General features: G+C 42.3%; 1 protein-coding gene across 2 annotated transcripts in view; it reads right to left on the reverse strand.

Annotated features, from left to right (window-relative positions):
- The window catches only part of LOC307033159 (storkhead-box protein 2-like), a 100,358-nt gene that overhangs the window by 24,786 nt on the left and 49,322 nt on the right, over positions 1-26,250 (reverse strand). Inside the window, exons 1-2 of one of the 2 annotated variants that reach the window (XM_079671515.1) lie at positions 16,299-16,680; positions 610-762 (exon numbers count right to left, since the gene is read on the reverse strand). In XM_079671515.1, coding sequence (XP_079527641.1) covers positions 610-742 — 133 coding nt within the window. In that variant the 5' untranslated portion in view covers positions 743-762; positions 16,299-16,680. Of the gene's footprint in view, positions 1-609; positions 763-16,298; positions 16,681-26,250 lie in introns of those variants that run through there. The other variant, XM_079671514.1, reaches the window with a different exon arrangement.

Raw genomic sequence — 26,250 nt, forward strand, 5'->3', positions numbered from 1 at the left:
CCTGAAAGTCCAAATCAATATCAGGGTAAAAACACTAAGATTCCATCCTCTACATTCACTGATGCTAATCCATGCTGCCTTTGGTACACACCAAATACTATATAATATATATATATATAGACAGGTACTTTAGAACTCCTCCCCCTACAGTAAGGAGAACTGAGAACTGCCACACCACCACTATGTGCAATATCTTTATCATCATTACAAAAAACGATCTGCTTTGCAATATCCTGTGCAACAATAATACCGTGTATTATGTATCTGCCACTAGGGTTTGATGTTCTGTTCCATACCCATCCCCACTGTACAGTATCTTACAGTCTTTACTTGTCCATCTTTGTTTCTTGAAGTTTGTTGTTTAATTTTCTCTTTTTACTGAACTGATAGTGTACAGTTTTATTATTATTATTATTGTTACAATTAGTCCTATGTTTATTGTAGTGAATCTTTTATAAATCTGGCACAATCATTTCCTTTGGGATAATAAAGAATATCAAAATGTAATTGCTTACACGTTTATGACAAACAGTTGTGTCTGGAGCTTACAGGTGAGCATTATGGAGGGTGTTAGCTTTGGACAGATGTTGGTGTGTGATGTGGCGTTACCTGGGAAACATGTCTGCAGGTGTTCGGTGAGGGCCTCCTGAGTGACAGCCTTGTGAGCAGAGTTCATAGCAGAGATAGCCAATAGCAACACTTCTCCCAGAGGGATGAACTGGGATTGGCTGATGGGGGACATACTGATGGGTGACACATCACCTGTGAAAAGACAGAAATCAGTCACTTAGAGCAGGGATCACCAACTACATTTGTCCAAGGGCCAAAATGTATCCAATAGACACTGTGGCGGGCCAGCGATTTTTATATAGCCCATCATTTTGAAGTTGTTGACTGAATACATGCTCTGAAAGTAATCAGAATACAGTTATAGTTACGTGCCTTAAAAAAAACATATTCAGATTACTTTTAGAATACTTTTGGAATACTTTATTTTTCCATAACAGATTGGTATGTTTTGGTGAACAGGAGACACTTATTTTACTGGTTTAATGGCTTATCAAGAACTCAAACACAACATCTTGGTGTCATTCTGGACAGCTCCCACTCATCTGCACCCCACATAGAAAACATCAACCGGACTGCATTCTTTGTACTGTCTTAAAACCTTTCCTTGGAATATGTTATGAATTGTAAGGTGTCCTTGGGTGCTTTGAAAGGCGCCCCTAAATAGAATGAATTATCATTATTATTTATTATCTGAAACGATGTAATAACTTTTTTAACTTTTTCCAGTCACTTGCCCCATGCATTCAGCGGAAGCAGGCCATTAAGTTTGATTTGGATCCCGTTATGAAATGTCATAAAACATCTTGCACATTTGATCTAACCATCTCCGTTTCTAACTTTCAATATATTAAAAAAGATATCTCTCTCTCTCACAGACATGCTGCAGCGCTGTGCTGTGTGCACACAGTTCTGCCGGTAATGAATATTACATTTTGTGAGGAATCTTTTCCACCAATAATTCCAATAAGTATTCCAAAATGTATTCACTTCAGGTTTACGAAAGTAACTGTTATCAGGTTACTCATTTTTCAAATGTAACGCCAGCTGAATATAGTTAGCCTACTTGATTTTTGTATTCTGATTACGTAACGCCGTTACATGTATTCCGTTACAACCATAGTTACAACCCAACCCTGCTTCTAGGCTACTGTCCCGCAGCTCCTGCCTCTCTGTTGGAGTCTGTCGCAGCGGGGCTACTGCTGTGGTGCGGAACGCATTAACCAGACTTTTCACAACGAAGGATCACTTCTTCTTCAAGAAAGGGAAGGTTTCGCAGTACGCAGTCTCTGTTGGAGTCTGTCGCAGCGGGGCTACTGCTGTGGTGCGGAACGCATTAACCAGACTTTTCACAACGAAGGATCACTTCTTCTTCAAGAAAGGGAAGGTTTCGCAGTACGCAGTCTACTGACTGTCCCGCAGCTGCTGCCTCTCTGTTGGACTCCGGTACTGCACCTTACTCACGAGACGTTGTAAAAAAATAAAATGGGTGGGGGGCGAACGCAGTAACCACTCCGCCAACGCCACTGTCACTGTCACCCCCGTCGTGCGGGCCGGATGAGAATGTCTGGCGGGCCGGATGTGGCCCGCGGGCCGCCAGTTGGTGATCACTGACTTAGAGGATACAGGATACAAATGTTCTCCAACCAGGTCCTGTAGGACATATGGACACCATGCAGTTGAATGTCTCATGTCTAATTCTCTGAAAACATCTAGAATCAAACCTCTGGCTGTCCTGGGATCTGTCCTGCAACTCATTCTTTATTTTCTCTTGCCTCATTTGCTGTCGCCTCTCTGCCTACCTAATAAAGACATTACATGTAATGTATGAACATTTCTAACCCTACCTGGTAAAAAATGAAGGTTTAATAAGAGAGAGACCCTCATCTTTACCTAAAATAAACCAACAGACTCAAATAATAAACGTCATATCATTTAAAGCTAACCACTACATGTCTTCACAGTGAACCATATGCCACTTAAAGGTCTCCTAATATGCTATTTTTAGGCATATATTATGGGTCTCAGATATATACAAATATTAAAAATATATGTATATGATGTGTTTTGCTCAAAATACCAAACAGATCATCAAGAGAGAGGGTTTTGTTTTCTGACACTTAGTGAGTTCCCTGACACACCGGGGACACATATTCATGTATAAAAGACATCAAAAAATGCATTTTGCATGATAGGTCCCCTTTAACACAGACGACCCCCCCATGCAAGGGAACTTGTGTTCTGGATTGAACAGATTTACTACAGAATCTCTGTGTTGTTCAGTCTCTCATACTCTGTGACTTCCCACCCTGTCTCAGATCAAAGCCCTTCCCACTGAATATGCACATCTTTAGAAACAGGTCCCATATTGTGTTTTTTTTTTTTCAGAAGCCCGATGCCCCTCATACTAGGAAACGGGGGCTCAGCTTTTCATGGGGGGTTCAACAAAGGAAGGTTGGGAACCAGTTCTGATATGCATGTTAACATGATTATTCTGACAATGTCCTCCAATGCAGCTATAAATTGCACTACAAAGACCTTCTGCAAAAAGCCCCCACACATAAACAGACTTGCACCTTTTTTTATAGAAAGATATGTTACACATTATTACACCTGTAAAGTTTGGCCAAAAATAATCTAGCAATATCTTCCGTAATCAAACAACGACCAAGTTTTAAACTCTATAGGCGCATTCACACCGCAGTACTTTTCCCACAAAGGTTCATGAGAACTTAGTTCATCAGAACTCTTTAGTTCTGATGAACTAAGTACAGATCGTGTTCACACCGGAATAAGTCCCTGGGGGTGGATTAGGCAAATGAAGCCGCTGACGTCACTTCTTCTTCTTCTGCTTTGGGTTTTACTGGCAGGCCGCAAACAACTTCAAGGCGTATACTGCCGCCCAAAATCCCCGGCCGGAAGTCCCCGGTTGTTGGGGACTGGCTTCAGTAGAAGCTGCTGGGACTCCCAGCAGCTTCTACTGAAGCCTTCCGAGTAAATCGCCAGAACGCCGACACCTCCTCATCTCCACCGCTCCCATGTTTTATTTTGTGTTGCCATAAGTTAGTCTCTCTGCGTTTCTGCGCTGGGCTAATGCCAATGCTAATAATGCTAATAAAATGGTGGCTTCACAACATTTTGTTTTTGTTTTTACGGGGCGTGGTTTGCAATCCGCCCAGCCAATCAGAAATATAGCTATTTTCTCACAAGAGAGCCGCATGAGAGTACCTGCTCTCTAGCAGGGACGGAAAAGGGTGTAAAAAGGTTCTTATGAACTCATTTTAGTTCCGGCCCTTTTTTGTGTGAACGCGACATTTCGGAACTATATCGGAACTAAAGTGGGAAAATTCCTCCGGTGTGAACGCGGCTCTTATGTCTGTGCTCGGTGGGACAATATCACTGCATCTGGATTAAACTTCACAGAGACAGCACTTCACACGTGAAGTGTCTGCACCAACTTGAATATATGACTTGAGACCAGGGGCCTCATTTATAAAGGGATATACGCTCAAAAATTGGCGTACGGCAGTTTCTACGCAATGTTTGCGATTTCTAAAATACTAACTTGACGGGAAAACGTGCGGTGCTCCACGCAAACTCTAACCCATGCGTACGCACTAAGCACAAAAACGGGAGAGACGAGAAACTGCGACACCGTTGGCAGAAGGAAGAATGGAGAGAAATATGTGGAAATAATACCATAAATAAAATGTTACCTCTCATTTATCATATATGAAGAATTCATTTTCAAACACTGATTAAAGCCAATCTTAAAATGATTAAACAAACGCCTGTTTGAGACTCCTCAGTGCACACAAAAACATAACTGGGAGAAATAAATAAATATGGATATGTTATTTAAAACCACCTCAAATATGTTGTGTTAATGTTATGAAATGTTTTCTCATAAATGATGCGGTAAGCAGGAGGACATAATTACGTCTAAACTGACGCCGTTTTGCATTTCTATAGGTTGTAGATACGAGCATGGTTTTATATATGTTGTTTAATCGTGTTTTATGCCGTTTGCCAAGACTTGATAAGTCGCTCGTAAAACACAGGAGGTATGGAAACTAAGAGCACCATATGTGGTAAATTGTACAGCTAATATAACACCACACATTAGTTGTATTTCCTTTAACTGGTGGATATAAAGTTGCTGCGGAGAGCGGGGGGGGGGGGGGGGGTTGAGATACACAGGCTGCAGTAGAGACTCTGCGCACAGCTGATCGACAGCTGGGACACAAAACACCAAATACAAACACATCATTCAGATCCAGTCGTCATGACTCCACTCCGGAGGGATTCCCCGATCATTTCTTACAGTTTCTCATCAAGGGGGGGTCTCCTGTCCCCGGTACAAACACACTGCCTGAGGAAGGCTATGTGTATTGTTTTTTGTCATTAACCTTTTTCGGACCACTTATTTCTTTATTTTGGTGACGATCCGACCTCCATGCTGCTACTCTGGTTCAAACTGCATCCACCAAACAATATGATTTATCTCGACCTCCCCAAAATAAACAAAATCTGACACGGTGTGAGATGTTTTTTTTAGCTGTTCTGTCGTCATTTCCTGCGATCTTCTCCATGCAGTCAGTCAAAATTAATGAATGAAAGGGCGTTTCTTTGACTATTTATAGGCAAATATGGGCGTTACGTGAAGCCCGCAAAAGCTGCACCGCATTTCAAGTCGGTTGTGATTTATAAAGGGAAACCGGTGTAGGAAGTGTCATACGCACTGTCCTCGCCGGTACGCAATGTTTGGTGAATCGGAAAGTGGCGGAAAATGTATGGACCTATTTTTCTACTACGTAAGCAACCTTCCCACGTCAATCCTACGCACGGCGTTATACATGAGGCCCCAGGGGTCTCCCACACGTCGATCGCGGGCAGCTTTTCAGTAGCTCGCCGCTCGTGGTTCACAGACTGTGTAGAAAAAATCCGACGGAAATAAATGCACCTCTCCCGACTTCAACTAAATCGAACACATAGATGTGCCACCCCCTCCAACACAACATAATAAGATAGGCCTTAGGTAGGGATGCTCCGATTGATCGGCCGCCGATCGATATCGGCTGATATTCACTCTCTGCCGATCGATTGGTGCTCTCTATAAAGGCCGCCGTGTGTAGGGGCAGTAAGGCTAGGGATGCTCGGTGGAATAAGTATCGGCCGATACCGATCACCGATCCGATTGAGTGGGTGGGGCCTATGGGGATCTTCCATTTAAAAGTGATGTTTTTAAGTACTTTCCATTTCAGGCTACTTTGTACTTCTACTCCACTACAGTTCAGAGGTAAATTATGTAATTGTACTCCACTACATGTATTTAGTACCTTTAGTTACAGATGTGGATGAATGATGTGAAATATAATCAAGGGTTGAATCTTTAGTTCCACCTGGGGTAAATCCACAAGCTACCCTGCAGTATACAAAGTCATTCAAACTAGCTGCACCTTCACCAGCTTTGAGAACACTTTCATGATCAATCATTATAAAACATATCATATATATTATTCTGAAATGGACCAATCTGCACAATGACTACTTTTACTTTTGGTACTTTAACTATATTTAGATGATAATACTTTTCTACTTTTACTTGAGTAACATTTTGGATGCAGAACTTTTATTTGTAACATAGTATTCTACACTCTGGTGTACTTAATACAACATCTGAGTACTTCTCCCACCTCTGTATCCTACAGTTGGTCAAAATAACAGTTATTGTGCTGTTTTATTGTCATTTAGCTTAAAAATGGTCAAAAAATCATGTTGTTTAATGGTTTTATCACTTTTGAATTTGTTTGACCAGTGGCGAGCAATTTTGAGAAATTGGAGTGGCAAAGGATCAGCTGCATGATCGCGTACCGTACCCCACCATCGAGTACTTCATCCAAAAGGACAGGAGGATGGACTTTGTGTTTAAGTGATTTGATCATCAAAGTTAGACCTAAGTCATTTTCAATGTGGGCCGCCGTGCCGACTTAATTCATTTTTAATTGTTTCTTGGCTGTGGGTGCCTTGTCATTGTTGTTCTGTGTGGTAGAGGGTCGCTGTCATTGATGCGTTTTGCACCCTGGGTCGTTGTTTTAACACAATATATACCTCTGATTATGGGTCCCTGTGTGATGCAGCCTATCTGAAATATACCTTGTGATATCATTTTGTTAATTACATTACATTACATTGCATTTAGCTGACGCTTTTATCCAAAGCGACTTACAATAAGTGCATTCGACCAGGAAGATACAACCTTTAAGAAAACAGAATCATATAAGTACATCAGGTTTCATAGAGCCAAACATTTCAAGTGCTACTCAACTGGCATTTAGAAAGCCAGCCCTTTATTAGTATATAAGTGCTTTGTTAGTAATTTTATCGCTCGAAGTGGAGTCTAAAGAGATGAGTTTTCAGTTTGCGTCGGAAGATGTGTAAGCTATCTGCTGTCCTGATTTCAATGGGGAGCTCATTCCACCATTTTGGAGCCAGGATAGCAAACCCACGTGTTTTTGCTGACGGGAACTTGGGTCCCCCTCGCAGTGCGGGTGCAGCGAGCTGTTTGGCTGATGCAGAGCGGAGTGCACGTGCTGGGGTGTACGGTTTAACCATGTCCTGGATGTAGGAAGGGCCAGATCCATTCGCAGCATGGTACGCAAGTACCAGTGTCTTGAAGTGGATTCTAGCAGTTACTGGAAGCCAGTGAAGGGAGCGGAGGAGCGGTGTGGTGTGGGAGAATTTGGGAAGGTTGAAGACCAGACGAGCCGCTGCATTCTGGATGAGCTGCAGAGGTCGGATGGCACATGCAGGTAGACCAGCCAGGAGGGAGTTGCAGTAGTCTAGGCGTGAGATGACGAGAGCCTGGACCAGAATCTGCGCTGATGTCTGGGTCAGCTGGGGACGTATCCTCCTGATGTTGTAAAGCGTGTATCTGCAGCAGCGGGTTGTAGCAGCGATGTTTGCAGTGAAGGACAGTTTGTTATCTAGGACCACACCCAGATTCCTTGCAGTCTGAGTCGGGGAAACAACAGAGGTGCCGATGTTGATTGTTAGGTCAAGAGTGGGACAATCTTTTCCCGGAAGGAAGAGCAGTTCAGTCTTGTCAAGGTTGAGCTTGAGGTGATGAGCAGACATCCACCGAGAGATGTCTGCTAGGCAAGCAGAGATGCGTGCGACGACCTGGGTCTCTGAGCGGGGAAAGGACAGAATTAGTTGGGTGTCGTCAGCGTAGCAGTGGTATGAAAAACCATGCGGGCTAATGACAGACCCGAGCGAGTTTGTGTACAGGGAGAAGAGGAGGGGACCAAGAACCGAGCCCTGAGGGACCCCTGTAGTTAATTGACAAGGGTCGGACTCGGACCCTCTCCAAGTAACCCTGTAGGTGCGGTCGTTGAGGTATGAGGTGAGGAGGGAAAGTGCAGTGCCTGAAACTCCAAGTTCTTGGACAGTGCGAAGGAGGATCCGATGGTTCACCGTGTCGAATGCAGCAGACAGGTCCAGAAGGATGATGACAGAGGAGAGGGAGGCTGCTTTAGCAGTGTGCAGTTTGTCAGAGACAGCAAGGAGAGCAGTTTCTGTTGAGTGACCTGCCTTGAAACCAGACTGGTGCGGATCCAGAAGGTTGTTCTGATGGAGATAAGAGGAGAGTTGTTTAAAGACAGCGCGTTCAAGTGTTTTAGACAGGAACGGGAGGAGAGAGACGGGTCTGTAGTTAATAACATCAGACGGGTTGAGAGTGGGTTTCTTTAGGAGAGGGTTTACTCTTGCCTCCTTGAGACTGTTTGGAAAGTGACCAGAAGTTAGAGAAGTGTTGATGAAATGGGTGAGAAATGGTAGAATATCAGGAGCGATAGTCTGAAGGAGGTTTGAGGGGATAGGGTCCAGAGAACAGGTGGTAGGACGGGCAGAGGTAACGAGGGTAAGAACCTCAGCAGTTAATAAATCAACTATACTTCCCTGGGCCTTCAGTCTTGTTCTATTAGATGATTACACAATTATACACTCCTATAGTGAACAAATCTGACAAGTTCCAAGTCCTTCTTAACAAAGAAGAAAGTACAATCAATCTGAATAGCCTATTTCTTAATGATTTTTTCGTTGTATACTGGGGCAAGGCTCAGTCCCATAAATTGCTGAGCTTATCTGAGCACCTTATATAGTGGTTTTGGGTTCATTGTTAAGGTGGAGCAACAGTGGAAGGACAGTATGATAGTGATTAAGAACTGGGGGATATGTAGCTGCAGGATAACTTGGATGTCTGGGGAGGAGGGTCGGCCCCCCTCCTTAGAGTTCAACTATGGTCGTGGAGAGGAGATGTATGTTTTTGTTTTGGTTTGTATTTTCACTACTTTTTTATTTCCTGTTTATTTATTTTTCATTTTTACGGGGGCAGATTTGAGGCTAGGTTGGGGTGGGGAGCGTTAGCGTGGAGGGAGATGTGGAGATTGCATTAAAAGACACAATCTAAGGGACCCTTTTTTGCCTTATGGCTGTGACAACAGATAGAAGAAGTGGTGATATAGGGAAAGGACACCCCCTAACTTTTTGCACATGGAATGTGAACGGGATCAATGAACCAGTAAAATGGGGTAAAGTACTGTCCCATCTAAGGGAGCTTCACGCAGACATCATTTTCTTACAAGAGACACATCTGAATGAAAAAGCACACAATACAATTAAGGCTATGGATAAATCAAGTTTATCATTCTACATTTTTGGCAAAGGCTAGGGGAGTGGCTAATGCTCCTAATTTTTTGAAGTCATTCATCAACAATACAACTTATTTGATGTGTGGAGAACTTTAAATGCAACAAGTAGAGAATATTCCTTTCACTCTCGAGTTCACAACGTATACACCAGAATAGATTATTTCTTACTCGATGGTAAACTTTTGTCTGGGGTTAATGATGCGAAATATCACAATATTATCATATCTGACCACTGTCCTGTATCTATGTCACTGAGACTACTTGAGGCGTCAAAGACGGCTAGATCCTGGAGGTTCGACCCCCAACTATTAACAAGGAAACCATTTTGTGAATACATTAAGACTCATATAGGTTTTTTTTCGAAACAAATGATAAAGATGATGTTTCACCAACATTGTTATGGGAGACTTTTAAAGCGTACATAAGAGGGTGTGTTATCTCTTTCCAGGCATCGCAAAGAAAACGTGACCGCATTAAACAATCACAATTAGAGGAACAAATACAAACACTGGATAAAGAAAACGCCACCCTACCATCTACTGAGTTGCACAGAAAAATCTCTTCTCTTAAATATGAGCTCAATCAAATACTTTGAGAACATTTCTAAAGCCTTTATTTTTACTAATCAGACATATTTTGAGTTTGGAGATAAACCACATAAACTGCTAGCAAGACAGCTGCGGAAAAGGGAAAGCGATAGGGCCATTCACAGGGTAAAATCAGAGGAAGGCACTCCCTTGACCTCTCCTAGGCATATCAATGACATGTTTTGGCGGTTTTATGATGATTTATACAACTCTAAGGCCCATGTGAAAACCGGAAGTTACGGATCAGTTCTTAAATGCGTGTGACCAGTTCTTAAATGCGTGTGACCTGCCCACATTAGAACAGAGAGATCGTGACTCTCTTGAAAAGGACATTACATTATGTGAGGAAATCAAAAAGACAATTAACTCAAAAAAAATGGCAAAAGCCCGGGGCCAGATGGGATGTGCAATGAATTCTATAAAAAGTTCATCAATATGCTGGCTCCTATTTTGTTGAGGATGTACAGGAAAGCATATGAGGTTGGTATGCTGCCGCCAACACTAAACGAGGCAACTATAACAGTGATTCCAAAAAAGGGAAGGATTCAGAACAACTGGGATCATATAGACCAATGTCCCTTTTAAATACAGACCAGAAAATTCTTGCTAAGACTATCTAGGAGACTCAGCCTCTATATGGCTAAACTGATACACCCTGACCAAACTGGGTTCATTCCAAACAGACATTCATTTCATAACCTCAGACGCCTCTTCAATATTATGTACTCTACCAGACAGCGGGAAGGGGATTTGTTTATCCTAAGTTTGGATGTGGAAAAGGCCTTTGACTGTGTGGAATGGTCCTACTTATATAAAGTTCTAGAAACATTTACATTTGGAGCAGGATTCATCTTGTGGGTTAAGTTGCTTTACACCAGGGATGGGGAACCTCCGGCCTCCGGGCCGAATACGGACCACGAGACCATTTGGTACGGCCCTCGAGGTAATTTATAAACACATGCAAAAAAGAAAAAAATTAAAGAAATCTAGACCACAAAAGAATTAAACAAGCGAGTGCCTTTTTTTCCTGGCCATGGTTGTGTTCAAAGACCCTGAGTCCTTGAACACAACACGAGCCTAACGTGTCATCACGTGGAATATGTCTTGTCTGATAGGGGTGTAGTGCTGACCGAGAGCAACAGAACGCCGTTCCGGCACTTCAAAAATTGCAGTACCCATAAGGAGCCGTACACATGCCACATTGTTGCGTGGCTGTGTCTTTAGTTGAAAGCCCAGTGGTGATCTGTTCATCTGTCATACTGATCACACAGTCAATAACTTTGTTGTTATTAGCATCTGGTTAGCTAGCTATCATATGTTATATGATCATTATAGTTATACAAAAATAAGAGGAGGTTAGCCCCCCCCCCCCCCACTTAAATCATGTTCACATGGGTAGGAAACTAAATACATTTGCACACATCTTGTGTCCAATATCTTTGGACCGTGCACGTCCATGCATGCGCGAGTCATGGTAAGATAGCTGTGATTTTCTTTGCACAGCATGAAAGAAAGGCGAAATGAATGTGCTGTGATTTTAGTTTTTTTAAGCAGAGGTCAATAATTTGTACGGCCCTCTGAGGATGTTGAAAAAATTGGAATGGCCCTTGAGAGGAAAAGGTTCCCCACCCCTGCTTTACAACAACCCAAATGCAAGAATCCTCACCAATCGGACTATCTAAGAACCATTTAACCTGCAGGGAACAAGGCAGGGATGTGCACTTAGTCCTCTACCGTTTGCTCTTGCATTAGAGTCCTTGGCTGAAACAATCCGAGACAACACAGAGATTCATGGTTACAATACAGACTACACTACAAATAAAATGTTGCTATACGCGGACGATATTTTTGATGTTTATAACGGAACCACAGTCTTCGGTTCCTATTTTATTAGAGACCATAGAACTGTTTAGCTTTTTTTCTGGATATAAAATCAACTGGACCAAAAGCGAAGTGATGCCTGTACACTGTAAAGACACAAGCGTGCTAGAGAGCATTCCATTCAAATTGGCTTCGGAAAAACTAACCTATTTAGGAATAGTGATCATCAAAAAATGTTGACTCGCTATTTGACGCAAACTTTGTGGCCATTCTAGATACATTTAAGACAAAAATAGAGCTTCGGAAAATACTGCCAATTTCCTTACTAGGTAGGATCAACGCAGTAAAGATGATCTTTCTCCCTCAGCTGTTATACCTCTTTCAGAACTTACCTTTATATCTTACTTAAGCCTTTTTCACAAAACTAGACTCGATAATTCTCCCCTTTATTTGGAACTATAAATCCCATAGGATTAAGAAAGGGCACTTGTGTCTCCTATTGGCTAGACGAGACAGTTGTACTCGCAAACTGGCTTGACTTGGAACGAGAAGACTTCCTACCCTCCTCTCTTGGTGCCATAGTTATGTCTCCCGCGCGTCTTAAAAAGTCATACTATAATAATAACCCGATTATTCATAATACCATTCAGATTTGGAGACAAATTACTTAAACTTAGGGCCCTGTCCTTCAATGTTCCCCTATCATCAAATCCATCGTTTACCCCTTCAACTATGGATGGAACCTTTGACAGATGGAGAGAGTTAGGAGTGGGTAGCGTTAGCGATTTAAACATCCGTGGTACATTTGCATCATTCCAGCAGCTTCAGGAGAAGTATGGGCTGGCAAGGGCGGATTTCTTTAGATACCTCCAGATTAGGCATTTTGTGAGGACCCACTTACATGACTTTGAGACTGCAATACCTGACAAGCTTGACCACTGTCTGAGAGACTGTTTAGCAGAGAGATATGCAGTGTCATTTATATATGACGTACTACAAGACTATGGACAAGTTGATACAAACTGTATAAAAAAAGACTGGGAAAAAGAGTTTGGTGAGGAAATAGCCGAGGACACCTGGGACAAGGCCTGTTCCCTTAGTGCCAGGCACTGCCTCATACAGTTCACAATTTTACATAGGTTGCACTAATCTAAGGTAAAAATTCATAGAATCTTTCCCGAAGTGTCACCAATCTGTGAGAAATGTGAACAATCAGAGGCAGACTTACTTCATAGCTATGTGCTATGCCCTAAATTACAGAACTTTTGGGTCGCAATATTCTCATTCTCTTCAAAGGCATTTAAAGTCCAACTACAACCAGATCCAGTGTTGGTGATACTGGGCACATCTGAACAATCTAACACACTTCAAAATGCACAATTTAATCTCCTGTCCTATGGCCTCCTGTGTGCAAAGAAACGTATCCCCCTGTTATGGAAATCAAAGAATGTGCCCAGTTTTAAAGCTTGGATTATGGCATTGACTGATACTCTGCATTTAGAAAGAATTCGATATATCCTAAAAGATAGACTGGGGGAATTTGAAAGGATGTGGGGTCCAATGGTTACATTTATAAGGAGGACGGACGGTCGACTGAAATGTATTGCACAAACAATCGTTTTTTAATGGCTTGGGTGGCACTGCTCGGGGAGGGTGGGGGGGATAGTCTGGGCTCATCTGCACCCTTTAAGTTTATTTATTTATTTGTATTATATATACTATTTTGTATGTTCTTTCCCACTATGATTAGGTATTAGGTCATTAAGTATGCTATTCCTGACATGCTGTTTTTTCTTTATTATTTCTTGTAGGGTGTTATGTTTGTCTTCTATGTTGAAAAAAGGGAAGCATGATTTCCACCCCAAAGAAGTCTGTACTATTGCTTACACTTGTATGCTTCTTCTCAATAAAAAAAAAAAAGAAGGGAAAAAAATCAACTATATTTCAACCTCGTGTCCCTACGTTTATCAGGCTTTGGTGGCAGATGAATTAAGACCCTGATATACTATTTTCTATAAGGCCCTGAAGTTAAGTTATGTTCTAATCATCGTAGCTTCTGCCCTGTCTCCTGCAGGCTAACAGCCTCGGAGCTTCAACAGTCTTATCCCTCAGCTGTGTATTGGGATGACTGATAGTTGATTCAGCTTGCCCCAACATTCATAAAACAATCTCATCTTCAGATAATAACAGGACCAGCTGACGCTCAGTGTCAGAGAGCAGTGAGGACATCTCTTCAGGTGGATAGCCCCTGCCCTCACTCCCCTGATAGGAACTGAGCCTGCTTTGAAATGTTATCATATGTTGATTATTCTCTTGGGAAAAGTTAAATATTGAGGCGTGAGCAAGAGAACTTCAGCTGTATCACTTTGTTGCTGCAGCAAATGTCTGTTTACTTCTCCAGCTGTAACTTTCAATAAATCTTCAGTGTCTTTCTGACATCACAGGAGGTCGTACTTATACTAGAAATTCTGGGTGTTTATTATGTGTCTGTTTACACTTGGGTACCCTACCAAGTTCTGTCACTGTGTTGTCCCAGATTAGGTTTTCTGCAGTTCCATGTAGTCCAGAGGCCTGTACTACGAAGCCGGATTTTTGCTTAGCGAGGTAACTTCAGGGTTAACTCTGGGTTTCCGGTAATACGACGCTGGTTCTCTTCTTGCCGGGGTAGATCTCCATGGTAACTTATGCTGAACGGCTAACCTGCTCCGGAGCAGGTTAGGTTCCAGGCTAAGAGATCAAGTCAGTGAAAGCACCGCCTGCTGGCCAATCAGAGCTCAGTGTGCGGAGTTTAAAGCTATCAAGTCATATTACAGGAGAAAGGAAAAACTGCCGTTACAGGAAAGATGGCCGGCAAAAACCAACTGACAATGTGAACGTGAAAATTAATAGAATATCACCTCCCATCTTCAGAGCAATATGAATAATATAACATTAGCATTAAGAAAGCTATTTATACTTTTTATTTTTCAAAATACCAAACAGATCATGCATTTTAGCCATTCCTCATTTCGCTCAATTTAACACTGTCTTTGCATGGGCTGATTCTGTGAGAATAGCACCATCTACAGGCCTGGCATATGTACTACAACGTCTCCAGCGCTTTCGAACGGCAATATCCGTGGCTGTCTCCTCCTGATTGGTGGAGTTGGCCCAATAGCCGTAGCGCCACTTCTGTGACGTCATAGAAGTGTTCAAATCTGGATCAGTCTGTATCAGATCCGTTGCAGCCCCTTTTTAAGAGATTTGGGTATGGAGGAAAATAGAGAGGATTGTGTTTTGTGACACTTGGTGAGTTCCCTGGAACACCGGGGACACATATTCATGTATAAAAGACGTAAAAAAGTGCATTTTGCATGATAGGTCACCTTTAATTAAATATCTGCCACAACATAAGTAACCGGACCAAAGTAAGATTACGTAGCCTACAGTCCGCGGCACTGTGAGTAGACATCGATGTGTCCCGTTATCATTCATATCACATCATATCACATCATAATGTATCATATATTTCCTTATCTGAGTCAGCTTCTTGAGCCGTATCTGGCCCTGCAACACATGCATGTTATTTTAAGCAACACATTAAGTTGACGAAACACTTAAGTCAAATGTAATTCATTCATGAACGCATTCAAACACTTTATTTGTTTACCAGCTGTATTCACCTTGCAAATAGCTTAAAATATCTTAAGTGTCACTTTGATTTAGCAAAATAAGAGTCAAGTTGAAAATAAACCCGAATGAACATCACCACTTCTGTTACTAGTACCTTCATCCTGACCAGCTGTTGTGGTTTATGCAGTTCTGCTGCTGTTACTCTTGTTACTGCTGCTGCTTTCTACCATGACTATGTATCTCTTACTGCTGAAGAGGGCACAGAGTGACCAAAGTCAGCGCTGGCAGCGAGCTCTCATACAGACAGATGGTAGTACGTCATTACATACACATGTCACCAGTGGAGTGAAAGCATCAACTGTTGAGTTTTACTGTTTGTTTTCAGATTCTGCGTCAACATTAGTAATCATGATCCAGTCATGGGAATGAAATCATGGAATTGGAGGTAAAGAAGAGCCATTTTGTGGCAGCATTCGTTAGTTTACAGCCCTGCTCCCTCCATTACTACTACACCGTAGACAGAGAGAGAGCTACTGTATGGGAGAGAGATTAGGAGAAAATGTGATGCAGAGAAAAGGATGGAAGAGAAGAGCAGCTGTGTGAGGCAGAGTGAGAGAAAGAGAGAGTAATGGAGGGATCATGTTGGAACATTGATCGTCCATGTCTCTCTCACTGCAGTGGTAGTAAACAATCGGCCAGCCTCCTTTGTCCATAGCACTAAACCACACCCCCTCCTTTTGTCATGCACTCCCTCCCTTCCCCTCTCTCCCTCTATTCCTATATTTTTCTTGCTTTATATAAACCTCTATTATCTCTCTTTACCACAGTAAACCTGCATTTCTCCTTCTCTCTCTGTCTATAGCTCTGCCTGTCTCTCTCTCTCCCTGTCTGAAGAGCTGTGACGCTGAGCTGCTAATGCTAACTAGCAGCTGCTGCTAACAAGCTAGCTAAGGAAACAGAGAGACAGACAGACAGACAGAGTGTGCTGGCAGATTCAAACCTTGGCTGATAGTGGTCCAGTCTTGTAGAAGAATAGAGTCCAGGTAGAGCTAGTATAGCTTCTGATGGCAGCGCAGCTCTCTCTCTTTCCCTCTTTCTCTCACACACAAACTAGCTCATCCTCCTCTCTCTCACACACATTGTGCTCCTCCCCTCCCCTCTCACACACACAGGCGTCATCCTCCTCTGTTCTCACGCACGCACGCATTCACACACACTCAGCCCCCTTCACTCTTTTCCAACTCACACACACAAATGGGCATTCAGTCAAGGGCTTCCCACAATCCCTTGCGCCACACAAAGAGAAGGGGGTGTGACCAATCAAACACTGCCTCACTCTCCACCCGTGCTCCCCCCACCTAACTGTGTGATGCCCACCGACATACAGCTTGTGGGCGGGCTGCCAAAAGGATCTCCATGACAACGCATCCCCAGTTGCTCTTTGACACACACACACACACACACACACACACACACACACACACACACACACACACACACACACACACACACACACACACACACACACACACACACACACACACACACACACACACACACACACACACACACACACACACACACACACAGTGTAGCAAGTGATATGTAGAGGAGCAGAGACATGCTATATCCTTAATGGGAATGTGTGTGTATGTATGTATGTATGTATGTATGTATGTATGTATGTGTACGCACATTCTCTCTGAGCCAGTGATGCAGTACTGCAGCTGGGTTCTGGTGACCCAGTTAGAACACTAAAGCTAAATGTAGGACACACAAACACACACACACACACACACACATTCCAGAACTATGAAACGGTTGTGTAAGGGATAAGGGGTCTTGAATTAGGAATTCCTTTTGCAATAATGATCGGATTGCTGCACATAATCTCACTTATAACAAGACTGCTTTACTTAATAAATCAATAATTTCATACAACATATAGATTTAGAAACATTTGTAATGATCTGTTACAGTAACAACGGCTGGAACTGCAGCATTAGTAATGCAATGTAAAATATAAGTATGCATGCATGCATGCATACATACATAGATACATACATACATACCTGTACATACATACATACATGGCTGTAAATACAGATTCTGAGGTTTTTGCTAATCACATCAAAAAATTAAGAATACTGTACGATGGTGAGTCAGGGAGACAATAACACAGTGTCATTGGAGTGTGAGGGGGTGTTTCCCATAGCAACATGTTTGATTACGATGTTGTCCTCTCCGTGGATGGCCTGATGCCACATATATTTTCTTTTATTGTCCTTTTTTTCCAATTAAAGTATACAAAACACTTCACAGCAAAACAACTCTATAGCCCCCCCCCCCAAACTTTAAACAGCCCCTTGCTCACGCTCACACCTTCAAGTCTAAAATGTGCTAGTGTATGTAACATGTTGAGACGCACAAAAAAGCCTATTGGCGTCACATCGTTATCCCAACAGGAGGTTGTCATTTTCGATTTCACATGCAATATTTTGACAATTTTTGTACTTTATACATGCCGCATTTGAACAAACTTGTCCGAAAAAAAATTTCCCATCTACTTCAAATTAGGTCAATACCATCTTAGGACGTTAAAGATCAAAAGTTATTAAGAGCTTTTCTCTCCATTGAACGCCCTCGCCGTGGCATGGTGGTGAAATAGCACCCATCGCAGTAAAACAGGAAGTGGTTGGATCTCAATCATACATTTTTCAATATGCTCCGAATTCCTTACGGATGATAACAGTCCAAGCTTTAAGATATCTACACATCAATATTCGCTAATTGACAAAGCGCCACCAACTGACAACAGGAAGTCACATTTGTATTATAAAGGGACCCTGTGCTTATCATAGGTTTCTGTGCATGTGAATGGTCTGCAAAGGCTCAAGTCCCTGGGTGTTTCTCAATGTCGAGGAAGGCTGCTCCAGAGCCACTATTTCAAGCATACTACGTCATCGAGTCTCGCCGAAGGACTGTTCCAATGTCCAGCATACTTGGAATTCTACCGAGGCCGGCGTCCTTCGTAGCGAGACATTTTGAGGCTGCACATGTGTAGACTCCGCGGTCATAAAATCCCCACAATGCTTTGCGCAAGGACCAATTTCCAAATATTTGGTGGAAATCACGCCCCATTTAAGGCGGGGCCTGGCATATGACACATACCTGCACACCTGTTAGCCTGTTCCACAATTCTTCGTTTCCGAGGCAAGGAAGGATTCTTGCCTCGCTTCTGAAGGAAGTGACTCGGAAGACATGTCCTGCCAAGGAAGCGTCCTCGACATTTAGAAACACCCCCTGTGTTCCCACCAGAGGGAGTTTCTCTCACACACTCCTCCCCGTACCTGAAAAGCCTTGATTGTAGACCTTTGTTTACTTCCGCGACATACATAGTTTCTGATACAGTGACGTTTCTGATAGGGCCGTGGGTGTAAAGCCAGCCCACATTTCAGATATTACGTCATATCGGCAGCAAATCTGGATCAGCTCCGTTGCACCCCCGTTTTTTTTTTTAGATGTGGGTACGGGGGGAAAAGAGAGAGGGTTTTATTTTCCGACACTTTGCGATAGGGCTGTGGAATTAATCGTATTTTAATCGCGATTACGATTATGGCTTGCGACGATTATGAAAACAGCATAATTGACAAAATACGATTATTTAGCTGGGTGCGCTTTCACCCCTCCCTAAAAGCCCACTCGGCCACGTGGGAGTGACATGTGTTGTGAGTGTTCAGCGCGAGCGAAGATGTCAGAACAAGAGCAGCAACTCGTTAAAAAGAAGGGTAGCGGGGAGATTCCCAGTCGATCGCGAGATGTGTCTAAAAATAGAACAAAAATATTCTGTTTTATCGTTAATAACATGATCTTCCTGTGCCAGAATAATGCACTTGAATGCATCAAAGATTTGTGATTGGCCGGCATCACCCCATGTGTCGGGGTGTGGCTGGTGGGCAGTGGGCACTATTTCGCTGACGTTGTCCGTGTCAACAGGAGTGACAGTCACACACAAGACCGCAATTATGGCAGAAGCAAAAAAGCCCAAAATATATAATTTTCACTCCGAGTGGGAGGATGATTATTTTTGTATCTATTCCAATTCAAAGTCCATCTGTCTCATCTGCAATGCGAGTGTGGCTAATTTAGGAGCGGCATTTCAAAACAGTGCACAAAAGCTACGAGACGGAATTCCCTCCTAATTCTGACCTACGCTCCCAGAAGGTGAGGGACCTGAAAGGACAGCTAAATGCACAGCAGTCCATTTTCACCAGGCCCAACAACAAGAGCAAGGCTTCTACCATTATCGTGTCAGTCACGTTCTTGCGAAACACATGAAGTCTTTCAAAGACGGCGAAGTTGTGAAAGAAGCATTCCTGGAGGCTGCCGACGCGGTTTGGGGGACAGTAAAAATAACAGTAGCATTTCAACAGGTTTTTGATATAATAAAAACTCAAGTTAGATACCGTTATTAATCAGTTGTAAGTTTTACTTTGTTTGAACTTATTTATCATAATTATTGTACAAAATGGTATAAGAATGCAAACATTAAGATCTGTTCTGTTTACATTGATTATAGTCTATTATCAATTCAAGTTAAGAAACTAGTGTTGCTTGCATCCTATATTAAAGGTATTTATTTTTATACTCTCATAAAATGCAACAAAAAATGAGTGATTCTATTAATTTTGTCTTTTTTATTGCACTTTGGCAGCAGATTCCTGTGTAGCTTCAGATCTGAGTTGTCTTATTAGTAAGCCTAATTTATACTTTTGTAGCAACACTATTTTTATATAATGGCAAAGAACCTAGTCCTTCCTTCCTGCAGCGGTCAGACTTTACAACCAGCACTGCCCCTAGTATACCCTCCTACACACACCACAACACAGACTATAACACCCCCTTGCTGCTAAATACAAACCAACTTTGTGCAATATGTGCTATATATATATATGCCATTACATTAAATTACATTGCATTTAGCTGACGCTTTTATCCAAAGCGACTTACAATAAGTACATTCGACCGGGAAGATACAACCTTGAAGAAAACAGAATCATATAAGTACATCAGGTTTCATAGAGCCAAACATTTCAAGTACTACTCAACTGGCTTTAGAAAGCCAGCCCTTTATTAGTATATAAGTGCTTTGTTAGTAATTCTATCGCTCGAAGTGGAGTCTAAAGAGATTAGTTTTCAGTCTGCGCCGGAAGATGTGTAAGCTTTCTGCTGCCCCGATTTCAATCGGGAGCTCATTCCACCATTTTGGAGCCAGGATAGCAAACCCACGAGTTTTTGCTGATGGGAACTTGGGTCCCCCTCGCAGTGCGGGTGCAGCGAGCTGTTTGGCCGATGCAGAGCGGAGTGCACCTGCTGGGGTGTACGGTTTAACCATGTCCTGGATGTAGGAAGGGCCAGATCCATTCACAGCATGGTATGCAAGTACCAGTGTCTTGAAATGGATTCTAGCAGTTACCGGAAGCCAGTGAAGGGAGCGGAGGAGCGGCGTGGTGTGGGAGAATTTTGGAAGGTTGAACGCCAGACGAGCCGCTGCATTCTGGATGAGCTGCAGAGGTCGGATGGCACATGCAGGTAAACCAGCCAGGAGGGAGTTGCAGTAGTCTAGGCTTGAGATGACGAGAGCCTGGACCAGAACCTGCGTCGCTTTCTGGGTTAGCTGGGGACGTATCCTCCTGATGTTGTAAAGCGTGTATCTGCAGCAGCGGGTTGTAGCAGCGATGTTTGCAGTGAAGGACAGTTTGTTATCTAGGATCACACCCAGATTCCTTGCAGTCTGAGTCGGGGAAACAACAGAGGTGCCGATGTTGATTGTTAGGTCAAGAGTGGGACAATCTTTTCCCGGAAGTTAAGTTAATAACTGTGTAATTTATACCTGGCCACTAAATCAATCAATATATATATGCCATTAATAACTGTGTAATTTATACCTGGCTGCTAAACCCTTGTTACTGTTACAAGGTATCTATCTTGTATTTTGTAGATTGTGAAACTTGCTGCTGTTAAATACCGTCAAACTATGTGCAATATGTGCTTTATGTGCAATATATACTTTATATACATGTGCATCTTTAATAACTGGAATATATACCGGGCTGCTAAATCCTAAGAACTGCTACAGGATTTGATTTGTAGATTTGATTTGTTTTTGATCTGTATTTTTGAAAATTATGTAACTTTTTTTTTTGTTTTTATCTTTTTTTAGCATATTGTTTATTATATTATAACTTAGTACTTTTTTAGCATATTGTTGTGTTGTTGGTTTATTATATTATAACTTTCAGATATGCAACACTAAGCTGTCTGTGGCTCTTTCCTGCTGTAACGCTGCAAATGTCCCCTCTGTGGGACTAATAAAGGTATTCTGATTCTGATTCTGAAGAACGGGTTCAGAGTCTTTTCTTGTTTTCCTGTGTCATATGTGGCAGCACCGCCACAAGTTCCTCTTCAGAGAGGGTCTTCAGTACAGGTGGCAATATTGTCACCTGCCTGCGCTCATCTCTGAAACCAGACCATGTAAACAGGCTGGTGTTTCTTGCAAAAAATCTTTAAGAGATGACATGAGCAGCCCTACCAGCATTTGCCATGGTGGCCAAAACATTTTTATTTGGTCTTAAATTGTAGTTCAACTTTTATTTCCTGTTACTTCTGGACCATGACGGTTGGCCAGCCTTCAACGTTTAACTGAGTGGAATGTGTTGAATATGTTTTACCAAAATGTTGGCTATGTTAAGGAGTCTTCAGTAGGTTGTGACAGTGCACTGCAACATATTTGATTTAATTTATCTTGGTCTAATTTATTTTTATTTATCATATTAATATATGTTTAGTATGGTTTTGGAAGTGCGCTCCAACATATTTGTTGATCTTGTTTATTGGTAAAATATTATTTGTTTTAAAGTTCAATAAATGGTCAATGAATAATCGTCAAAATAATCATGATATCAATTATTGACCCAAATAATCGTGATTACGATTTTTGCCATAATCGCACAGCCCTACTTTGCGAGTTCCCTGACACACCGGGGACACATATTTATGAATAAAAGACATTAAAAAAGTGCATTTTGCATAATAGGAGACCTTTAATGCATAGTTAGCCGTGAAACAGCGGGTACTTCCTGGGCTTAGGGATGCATGCACCCGCACCAAAATTGGCATGCATTAACAGTGATAAACTTAGTCAACTGATATGGTTATTGTGTTTTGGTGTGGCGAGGTTATTCAATAGAAAAACTTTAACGAAGCAGACTTTGCTGCACGTTTTACGACATTTATAGGCAGGTGATTTATGTATCACGGGTACCCTTTTTTAAATAAGTCTCTTTGGGCTATTGTCGTAATCTCATAGGAAAACAGCCATTTCAGTGTTTTTTGGCCAACTTCAAGCTCTGTACTTTAACGCCTCCTACAGATTTAATCCGATTGACTTCATAATTGGGTCAGCACCCTCTCACGATGTTGAGGATCAAAAGTTATTCAAGCTTTCTGTTACATGGAATGCATTTGATGTGGCATTGTCGCCCTTTTGAGACACTCGCCATGTAACACAAGGTTGCTGTAACTTGAGAGTACAGTCTCCAAACTCCCCGCCTGAGGATTTTGCAGGTCAATATTGCGTCATAGTGATAGATAGCAACAAGAAGTCAGCCCTATGTGATGAACACTCGATATGAAAAATGACGATGTGTAGTCTACACATGACATTGAGCAACTGTGCAATAGTGTTGCTAACTCCCTCAAAGCAGTCAATTATCTTTATTACGTTTCTTGTGTAATGTTGGTCTAATTTCATAAATTGGCAAAACTTTAAATGATAAGTTGAGGTTAAAGTAAGTTCTGTGAGCATGCTTTGTTAAAGATTGTGGTCTCCGATGGAGGTCTGCAGGGGTCTTCATCTACACTGTCGATTTCCCAGATCTGCGGCAATCTCTCCTGTTCTCAACTGGACTTTCTCTTCCTAAAGGCGGACACCTTGTTGGAATATTGTATTGAAACTCTGAAATTCTATCATTACAGTAATTGCATGAAAATGATTATGTTGGTTGTGAGTTTAATTTGGACAAGCTCCTGGATACTATGGAAAAGGAATTGAGCAGGATGAAGATCTGGTTTGACCAAAATAAATTAACATTGAACCTAAGCAAAACCAAATTCATAATATGTGGGAATCTATCAACCAATTCAGAGAAGAAACTCACAATAAATGGCATACAATTAGGAATAGTATCGGAAATACAATTCCTTGGAGTAATGATTGACAATAAAAATAAGTTTGAAACCACATACAAGTTATCTTATCTTATAGTTAGCCAAAATACCCAAATCAATAGCAATTCTGAATAAAGCCAAAGACCTAACGAATAAAGCTTCCTTGTGTATGCTGTACTGCTCCTCCATACTCCCATACATGATGTGATTGTGTGGACAGATCCAATCTTCACAAAAGAGCCATACGAATCATACATAAAACTACCTACTGTCAACAAATGTATTATTTATCAAAATACTAAAAGTACAAGACCTGGTGGAGAGAAAACAAAAATATGCTGAGAGGAAACGGCATATTCAAAAAAACACCGATACGAACAAATTCCAAACTTCAGTGCAATTGTAATGATGAGCTGAAATACTGTGCAACTTTATCGAAACTAAAATAACTATTCAGAAACAAAATCCTGGTTATGAACAGGACCTGTGATTTCCTGCTGTTGACAGTTTGGGTTTACCTGTAAACAGCGTTTCTGCCAGGGGGCCGTCTTGCCGTCATTTGACCAAAAATATTAATAATTCGAGAAAAGATCGAGAGTTTTTATCGCTTGAAATGAAAAGGACATCCTTCTGTTGGAGGGGCAAAGGAGTCTGGTGGGATTATTTTCTGAGTATTTTGAAGATCGTTTCCCCGACATCGAAGGTGCCTGCTAGAGGACAACACGGAACGTGCGCGATTTGGACACGATGAGCGAGGGGGTTTTAGTGGAGCACGCGTGTGAGCTGCGAGCACCAGAGCCTTGCAGCGGCGAAACTGAGGCTCCATGGTAAACTGTGAATGAAGAGCCGTTTGGGAGCCGAAACAGCCGGCGCTTTAAGAGAGCCGAGCCAAATGATCCGGCTCACTAACGTAAAAAGACAGTATCTATAAGGGACGGCTCAAGTCAAAATTCCAAATAACCCCCCCCCCCGCTCTCGGGGTGGACGCCCTCAGCCCTGCTCTGGCGGAAACACTGCCTGTAAAGATTATTTGTGGGTTTTTTGTACAAAGGGATGATCTGTTTACACCGGCAAGATGCTGATGACGATGACATTTTTGTTTTCTTGAACGATGTACGCTCGTAGGACCAGAACGTTTTCAGCTTCTTCTCGCCCTTTTGAACATGAAGGAAACTATTTTAGTATTTATTTTTATACCTTGTAAATTATTTTGTTATTTTTTTCTTTTGTTTTTAACATGTATAATACATATTTAAAAAATGATTAGATTTAGCGGTTAATGTGGCACCGTATTGTCGTCATTACGGATGCATTAGCCGCCTTGAACATTAGCTTGCTAATGCTGCTTTGTAAGAGGGAAAACATTGCAGAAAGGAAACACAGACGTTACTGAACCAATGCTCGGGTCAGGAGGGGTGTTTCATGTATGATATAGGGCAGGGGTTCCCAACCTTTTTTCCCAAAAGCCCCCCCAAATGACTCCTGTTGGAAGTTGTCATCATCAGGAGAATACATCCCCAGCTGTCCCAGAAAGCGACGCAGGTTCTGGTCCAGACTCTTGTCATCTCACGCCGAGACTACTGCAACTCCCTCCTGGCTGGTCTACCTGCATGTGCCATCCGACCTCTGCAGCTCATCCGGAATGCAGCTGCTCGTCTGGTCTTCAACCTTCCTAAATTCTCCCACACCACGCCGCTCCTCCGCTCCCTTCACTGGCTTCCAGTAACTGCTAGAATCCACTTCAAGACAATGGTACTTGCGTACCATGCTGCGAATGGATCTTGACCTTCCTACATCCAGGACATGGTTAAACCGTACACCCCAGCACGTGCACTCCGCTCTGCATCAGTCAAACAGCTCGCTGCACCCGCACTGCGAGGGGACCTAAGTTCCCAGCAGCAAAAACACTTGGGTTTGCTATCCTGGCTCCAAAATGGTGGAATGAGCTCCCCATTGACATCAGGACAGCAGATAGCTTACACATCTTCCGGCGCAGACTGAAAACTAATCTCTTTCGACTCCACTTCGAGCGATATAACTATTAACAAAGCACTTATATACTAATAAAGGACTGGCTTATCTAAAGCCAGTTGAGTAGCACTTGAAATGTTTTAGCTCTATGAAACCTGATGTACTTATATGATTCTGTTTTCTTCAAGTTTGTATTTTGTCGGTCGAACGCACTTATTGTAAGTCGCTTTGGATAAAAGCGTAAGCTAAATGCAATGTAATGTAATGTTACTTTGATCCCAGCTCTCTGCAGGTCATTGACTAGGTCCCCCCGTGTGGTTCTGGGATTTTTGCTCACCGTTCATGTGATCACTTTGACCCCACGGGGTGAGATCTTGCGTGGAGCCCCAGATCGAGGGAGATTATCATTGGTCTTGTATGTCTTCCATTTTCTAATAATTGTTCTTCACACCAAGCTGCTTACCTATTGCAGATTCAGTCTTCCCAGCCTGGTGCAGGTCTACAATTTTGTTTCTGGTGTCCTTTGACAGCTCTTTGGTCTTGGCCATAGTGGAGTTTGGAGTGTGACTGTTTGAGGTTGTGGACAGGTATCTTTTATACTGATAACGAGTTCAAACAGGTGCCATTAATACAGTTAACAAGTGGAGGACAGATGAGGCTCTTAAAGAAGAAGTTACAGGACTGTGAGAGCCAGAAATCTTGTTTGTTTGTAGGTGACCAAATACTTATTTTCCACCATAATTTGCAAATAA

Source organism: Notothenia rossii (genome assembly GCF_949606895.1).
Source record: "Notothenia rossii genome assembly, chromosome: 3".
NCBI classification, from domain to species: domain Eukaryota; kingdom Metazoa; phylum Chordata; class Actinopteri; order Perciformes; family Nototheniidae; genus Notothenia; species Notothenia rossii.